This window comes from Echeneis naucrates, chromosome 16, assembly GCF_900963305.1.
Source record: "Echeneis naucrates chromosome 16, fEcheNa1.1, whole genome shotgun sequence".
In the NCBI taxonomy this organism is placed as follows: domain Eukaryota; kingdom Metazoa; phylum Chordata; class Actinopteri; order Carangiformes; family Echeneidae; genus Echeneis; species Echeneis naucrates.
Genome location: NC_042526.1, coordinates 16,002,103 through 16,009,466, shown reverse-complemented (window position 1 = coordinate 16,009,466; position 7,364 = coordinate 16,002,103). Strand labels below are relative to the sequence as shown.

At 38.2% G+C, this 7,364-nt stretch overlaps 1 protein-coding gene across 1 annotated transcript in view; it reads right to left on the bottom strand.

Annotated features, from left to right (window-relative positions):
• Positions 1 to 684: 684 nt before the first annotated feature.
• The window catches only part of LOC115056863 (pleckstrin homology domain-containing family A member 5), a 97,613-nt gene continuing 90,933 nt past the window's right edge, over positions 685 to 7,364 (bottom strand). The window contains exons 27-34 of the mRNA XM_029523629.1: positions 6,743 to 6,863; positions 5,796 to 5,911; positions 4,570 to 4,785; positions 4,264 to 4,401; positions 2,978 to 3,111; positions 2,383 to 2,525; positions 2,000 to 2,099; positions 685 to 1,634 (exon numbers count right to left, since the gene is read on the bottom strand). Coding sequence (XP_029379489.1) covers positions 2,008 to 2,099; positions 2,383 to 2,525; positions 2,978 to 3,111; positions 4,264 to 4,401; positions 4,570 to 4,785; positions 5,796 to 5,911; positions 6,743 to 6,863 — 960 coding nt within the window. The 3' untranslated portion in view covers positions 685 to 1,634; positions 2,000 to 2,007. The remainder of the gene's footprint in view (positions 1,635 to 1,999; positions 2,100 to 2,382; positions 2,526 to 2,977; positions 3,112 to 4,263; positions 4,402 to 4,569; positions 4,786 to 5,795; positions 5,912 to 6,742; positions 6,864 to 7,364) is intronic.

Here is a 7,364-nt window from a genome sequence, read left to right as displayed (position 1 = left end):
CTCCAGACCTGGCTGGTGATTTATTAGACAGTGAGACTACTGACATTAACTACTTTGTTGCCAGTATGACCACAGCATTATTGTCAGAGGCGCAAGCTACAGGCATTCTTCACAAGCTAACAACCCAAATGCTTCAGTTCATTTACATAACTGATATACAAACCATTAACACATTATTTGTCAATTATAATGAGTTCATCGGTTGATTCTAGAAACTCAGATTAGGTGCCTTATGAGTACATATTATTTTCTGTAATCACTAACAATCACCAAAAATGTCCTTTCTTCAGGAAAGTTGAAGGATCCAGTGCCATGTTTTTATATCGGATGTGACAAATGTTGCAGCATAACAAGTCCACAGGAGGGAGCCACAGTTCCGCGTTAAAACCGGCCATCACTTACCTACCTACCTACCTACATACCTATCAAGTTAAAACACAGATTCCCATGTTGAGAGGAAAAGCTCTGCAACAGAGGTAAAGGACATAAATGCAACTACTCAGTAAGAACAGCAACATTTATTTAACATGATATAAAACAGATGGAATATGAACATTTGCGAATCAAATCTAGTAGGTATGCTGGATACACCCTCCCATGCTGCTCTACCATGTACATTATATACACAGTAAACCTCTGATAATTACACTTTGTACAAAAACAAAAAAGAAAAAAAAAATCATCCTGGATCCAAACATTTTATTGCTTTTTACACACGTTCATCCTTTTTTCCCTTCTAGTTACAGGATTTCTAACCAACATATCATAAACTCATATTGGCTCATATCATAAATATGAGTCAAACTCATATTTTCATCCATCTGTTAATTAAATAGATCTCTGAACAATAAAAAATGACAGGATAGAGTGACTTTAGCCACATCATTTACACAATTGTTGGAAAGACTGCAGAGCATTACATTTTTAAGATCCCCTTTTTAAATAATTACAACCCAGAAAGAGGACAAAATTACAAATAATCTTAGTCTGCAGCAATAAAGTGGCCCCCTTGTTTCATTATAATAGAGCCTCTTAGATACTAGGGTTTTGCATCAACATGTTTTTTTTTTTACAATAAATTTCAACAGTTAGGCTGCTTGAAAAAAATGTTTTTGTGAATTATAAAAGACTTAAGTAAATGCAAATGATGTGAAAAACATGTAACCTTCTGAGACGGGGTGAAACATGAATGGAGAACGTGTCACAGCTAAGAACCTTTAATCAAGGGTCCTTCAGGTTACAAAAGAGCTCAGTCTATTAGCCTCATATATATCAACAGACAGGGAATAGTCTGTTCAAACAGCAACCAAATAAAACCATATAAATAATAAAAATAAGCTTAAAAGCTTGTAAAAACTAAAAAATGGAAATGCAGCAAGAAAATAACAGAACCAAAGCTGTCTCACCAAGGTAAGGAGAGTGTCACACCTCAAAACAGGGGCAATTGCAGGGAAATGTTGCGGAGAAAGTGTTAATGTGGCATCTGAGGTTAAGACCCCACAGGGCAGACGAGGCAGTTTCCCTCTGCGGGCTGTGGCCTTTTGCAGATATCCTTGGGAAAGTCTTCAGGGGCATTTTATACTTCTATAGCTGTTTCCTTCATGTGTAGGTTTTTACTGATGCCAGAGCCTGAGCTGTAGAAAGAGAAGGTGAGAAAAAGTGAAATTCTCCTCAAAAAATAATGAGGTACTGGATAAATAGGATTCAACTAAATGCAATCTAGTCTGTAGACAACAAAAAATACAGAGAATAACTAAACACACCATTAAAATAAATATCATAGTATGTGGTAAAAATGGTGGTTACAGCTACAACAACACAGAAGACAAACAAACATGTCATGCAGTATCAATTTTGCATTCTATACTTCTACATCACTTTTCATGAACCCCTTCAGATGGACTTTTTTTTTTTTTATCAATAGCAACACAACATTTAAAATACCAACAGCAGTTTAGCATTGTGAGTATGGACAAAACAAGGTGATGAAGGCCCTTACTGGTGCTACTACACACACATGAAGTGAGACCCATCAGTGAGCTGAGGGGGTGTGTTAGGAGACTGAGGAAGGGGTGGAGAAGAGGGCAACAGGCTTTTCACTGCAACAAAACAGCAACATGATAAACTCACACAGACACACCTAAAGTATCAAAAAGAAATTCCATCAGTAGCTTATGACATAATGACCAAAAAGTTAATGAAAAAGATAGAAAGAAAGAAACTAATGAGACTACAGCAATAAATGACTGAACACATGCTCAAAGGAAGCAGCTGCACTTCAAAAAACCACCTCATGAAGTAAAAACAGGCCCTCACTTTCTTGTCATCACATGCATTCTTTTTATCACTGCCCCTCCTCCCTCCTTCTCTCTAGAGATGTACCTGCTACCAGCTTGCTGCGTTTGGAGGCCTCAGCTGCCAGCTCGTAGGATATATTAATCATCTTCTCTTTCTCCTGTACAGTAACCTCCTCTTCAGTCTCCTCTTCTGGGCTTAGAGCAATGCTAGGCAGCACATTTTGCATGCTAGGAGCACACAAACATACAAAACTGACTTCTGTGGTTTGCAGTAAATAAGCGCTTTAATTCTAAACATACTTTCAGAAGAAACAATTACCATGAGTCAAACAACCCATCTCATTCGAATCAATTCAAGAGGGATGGCATTTAGAAGTAAATGTCAGCGGCTGGGAGATAAGAACATGGACTTTTCCACACAACTAAGGGCTGATCTGTATAGAAAGAGCAAGCAGGTTGTGTTCCCCTTTTCAGCCATCTATGGTTATGTCTTACTGTGACCCTAAACTTACCCCCTCAGTTTTAGAAAGAATTTCATGCATGAAATCTGCTGGAAAATATCAGTGGTCTCTGGCAAAGATAGCCCTTTTCGCCAAAAGATCCCTTTTTAATATCAAAGGCCCAAGCATGCCCGTCATTGCTAATAAATAGTTACTGGAAATGATGGAGAACAAATTTACCTATTTTTTGCTATGAGGGCTTTTATGCGGTCAACTTTCCTCTGCTTATCAGCCTCCTGCTCAGGGCTCAGAGCCTCCTCAGGATCAGACTCTACATAACGTTCAGGAATGAGCACCTTATCAGGCACAGAAAGCTGGAGGAACACAAGCGGAGAATAAACACTTAATATTACACTTTTAGTACAATTAAGTGAATATATTTTTACAAATGTTTTACAAATTAAACATATATAAGCTGAGGATGGAAATATTTAATTTATGGAGATGTAAATGAGAAAACTACATTCATAAACAAATAACAGATGCTCATTATCGTCATCATCATTATCATTTAGCACAGGGGGACTATTTGTCACTCTGGGCATGTTAGAAACAAAGGGGCATCACCTAGGCTACCTATTAGCGTAGGGGTGTCAAACTCAATCACACAAGGGGCCCAAACTAATAGCACACATTGGATCATGGGCCAAACAGGAAAAAAATGTATTGAACAGACTAAAACTAACCAGGTTTTGAATAAAAATATGAATTGAAACAGACAGAATACTATATTTTTATAAATATTTTTGCTCTCCATAAAAATGTCAAGTGAAATGAAGAATAACATTTTTAAATTCTTAAATTACAGCCACATTAGCTCCACAAAGAAGACACATTTTGTACACAAGTGAAAACATCCACAGATGCCTGATTGATGTGTTGTCGGGGACAATGAAATTAGGGTTCTTGCAGGTAGCCTACTGTTTGGTACAGCAGCTGTTGTGCTGCATTATGGGATTTGTAGTATGAGTGTAATGGGTGCCTCATAAGGCCAGGCCATTGAAAATTTGACAGTTGAAACGACATGTAGGACATGTGTCCTAGGATAAAAAAACATGATGCGAGACTTTCTGCAATGTGTTGATATCAGTCAGAAACATAAACGAAAAGTTCTTTGAGAGTTCTTTGCTTTAATCCAGAGAAAGGCCATGAACCTTTTTAACATAACAGAAGCTCCTTGAAATGAAGTATGTAGGTTAGAGGCAGTCAATCAAAAATGTTGGTATAAGGAGTCATTGTGTAATGCTACATTTAGAACTTGGAAAAATCGTGGCTGCAGTGTTTCTCAAGTTTGGTACCTTCTAATATATTATTGTACTAAATAGAATTAGTGAGCATTCAAGTACCATTTCACCATGTTTCTCCATAACATTAGAGAATCAAAACAGTTTTACTATATTGAATATAATTATACTATTATTACTATTATTTTATATTTTTAGAGGTTTGCAGATTCAGTGCTGTACCTCTCGGTCCACATTAAAGTGGTCAGCCTGCGAGGCTTCTTTGAGACGGGCAATCTCCTCAGCAGGCGTTTCCTGTTCCCTCACAACTTCTTGCTGCCTGAGAGAGGCCTCCAGCTCCTGAATGTCACTGCTCATTACCTCATCTCTGCGTCTCAGTTGTGACTAGGAAAGACAAATAACAAACAAGACGAAGACAGAGTGATCCAATCACAGTGAAGGACAGGTTGCAAGGATTTTGCTTCAACTTATTCTGAATTTAGATGGTTCCCATGTGTCTGTGTAACATCTGCATCAGTCATCCAATACCTGCATGCTGCGGAAATGGTTTTCTTTAGTAAATGAATGACTTCGAGAGGGTGTGTTCTCCTGGTTGCTACTTCGGATGCTGAGGCCTTTCTTCTTCTCCCTTAGGGCACCCTGCTGATGGCGACGGATCCTCTCCAGCTGCTCCTCTACACTCATCCTGGGCCGGCCACTCTCCACACCACACAGCTGCTGCTCAACTGCACTGCGTGGCCGCTCCTGTTAACCAGAGAGGGCAACCACAAACGTTTAATAATGTAGTGTCATTCTCATAAATAGATATTTAATGACTGGGCACATTTGCCACCATGATACATTTTTTTCCAGGTGTGGAGTATCACAGTCCAGTTGGGTTGTAGTGAATATTGGGAATGGAACAATCTAAACTTGGCACAGAATAGTTGTATTATGTGCTTCTTCATAGTTAATTGTCAAAATAGACATAATCACTGTGATAATAATAATGATAATTATGAAATGGCTCCTTCATGTTCACTCTCTTGGAACCGAAATGAGAAGCAGTGCAAAAGTATATGATCACAGATTGACTGCTTTGCACTAAAATGCTCTTGCAAGCACACACGGGTGCACTCAGTGGCTGAGGTGCTGCTAATGTCTGGACAGCTGATGGTTATTGCTGATGGTGTGATGTGAATTAAGGAGAAGTTGTTTACTCTCATGTATGTGCCATGCTGGAGGGGCTAGCTGATCTGAATTCAGTATAGAAGCCGAGGATACCATCACCCCTGTCCCGATTGTCCAAGAAGCTGTGGTAGGAGGACCTATGTTAAAATCTAGAGCCCTGTGACACACTCCTACAGCTCTATGTTTTACTAAATTCATATAGGTTCAGTTTTATGGTATGTCCATTTTTTGTCCAAACACACGAAAAACAGGACACACCCTACAGTGTGGTGCACTAATGACATGGTTACTATATTTAAGTTGATAGTGTGGAAACTGGATAAACCCAGATTAGCATCTATTTTATGACAACGTGGTTTTGAGAACATGAGTCACACCCTGGCCACATTCTGCATGTTAGCTTTTAACCAACAAAGAAAATTAAAAAGATGACCGAACGCTGAGGAAATAAAGAGCAAAAACATTTGTTCATAATTAATATCAGTATTTGTACAACAGCTAGAGACCAAAATTGGAAAAAATAAAATCGATATCCTAGCATTGGCTAGTTGAAGTCATGTCACCTTAAGTGCAATGGGACTCACCGTCCTAAGATCAGGCTTCTTGCTCTTCCTTAAAGTAACATATGAAGCTATTGAGGAGGACTCAGGCACTGGCGATTTGGTCCTGGGTGGAACAATGCCAACTGGGTAGGACATCCCTAGTGAGAAACAAAAGATCATAGTGCCACTTGGTTCAAGGACAGAGCAACCACCATAATATAACACATTTATAGTTATTTGGTGGGTGTGCACTACATTTTAAAAACAATGCTGTTACCTGAACTATGCTTCCACAATATAACAAAAGGATGCAAGTGATTTTACAGAAAAATAATCCATATTTAAGATCTAACAGCACATTAGCTTTATCTTCAGCTTGTTCTTCAGACTATACAGATGGTAACAAAATAATAAATTATGTGACTTCTTGTCAATTTGTTAATTAACATTTCCTGAAGTCCCCTGGATCGAACTTGTGTTTCTATGAGACCTTCAAGTACAATCTAAAAATTATTGTGGTATTTCCAGCAGTGTTTTCTGGAAACATCAGCTATTTTCTTTTATTGATTGGGTGGTGGTCTGGAACAATTGTGGGGCCAGAGAGTAATCATTCATCTTCAGATGGCCTGGATAGTGCTGTGCAAGCTGTTTCACTAAATTTAAAACTATTTGCTGTTTGGGTAATTGGTATCCATCTAGTCACAGATAATGTATCTTGCAATCGAATTTAAATGAGTAACTAGAGAAACAAAATATCTGTCACTGTATCCATAGTAACAACTGGAAAAGCTTAGGTTGCCATGACAGTTACTATATAATATACTGGCCTAACTTAACTTTGGAGAAATGCCTCTGTTGTGTATGTAAAACCATGGCTACTATTAGTGCTCGAAGCAGGTCAGTGATTTTTGTGTCCATATGTTTTGTTTATTTGTTCAGTGGTAAAACACTAGTATCATGTTAGCAAGCCTTGTTTCACTCTAATGTACCTTTGTTTCCAGTATGTTCTCTATCAGATAGATGTTCAGATCTGTCCTCGCCATTGCTCTCATCCACTTCTGCTACTGTGGTGAGCTCTGGTTCACTCTTATATAACCTGTAGTCTGGACCCTGCAGATGTACAACGAAAGAAAGTGAACACAAATGCAGGACAGCGGTGATTTGGTGATGGAGAGTTTGGTTCCAAGCTTAAATATCTAACACTTGGAAACTGTTTTTTGTTTTCAGAGGGACTTTCTTCTTTGAAAGAAAGACAGTGGCAAATGTTTTTTTTTTTTTTTTTACAGAATGAAACTGCTGCCGATGATCAATCTTCAATTTAAATATTTATAGCTTGAAGAAAAACTCCCCATGTTGCCAAATGAGAAAGTAAGCAGTGGGCACACATTCAAACTCAACAGTTTGCTTTGGAACCACAAACAGGACATAAAAAATGGAACTGTTACTCTCAAGAACAAAGAAACAAAGAAGGCAGGGCAAATCAATTAAAAACAGGGAACTGAGAAAAAAACTACCTATAAAAAAACAAAAGGGATATGATCCAACCAAAAAAGAATTCCAAAAATGATGTGATGTCCACAAAAATGAAAGTGAAAATCATCACATAGAGAA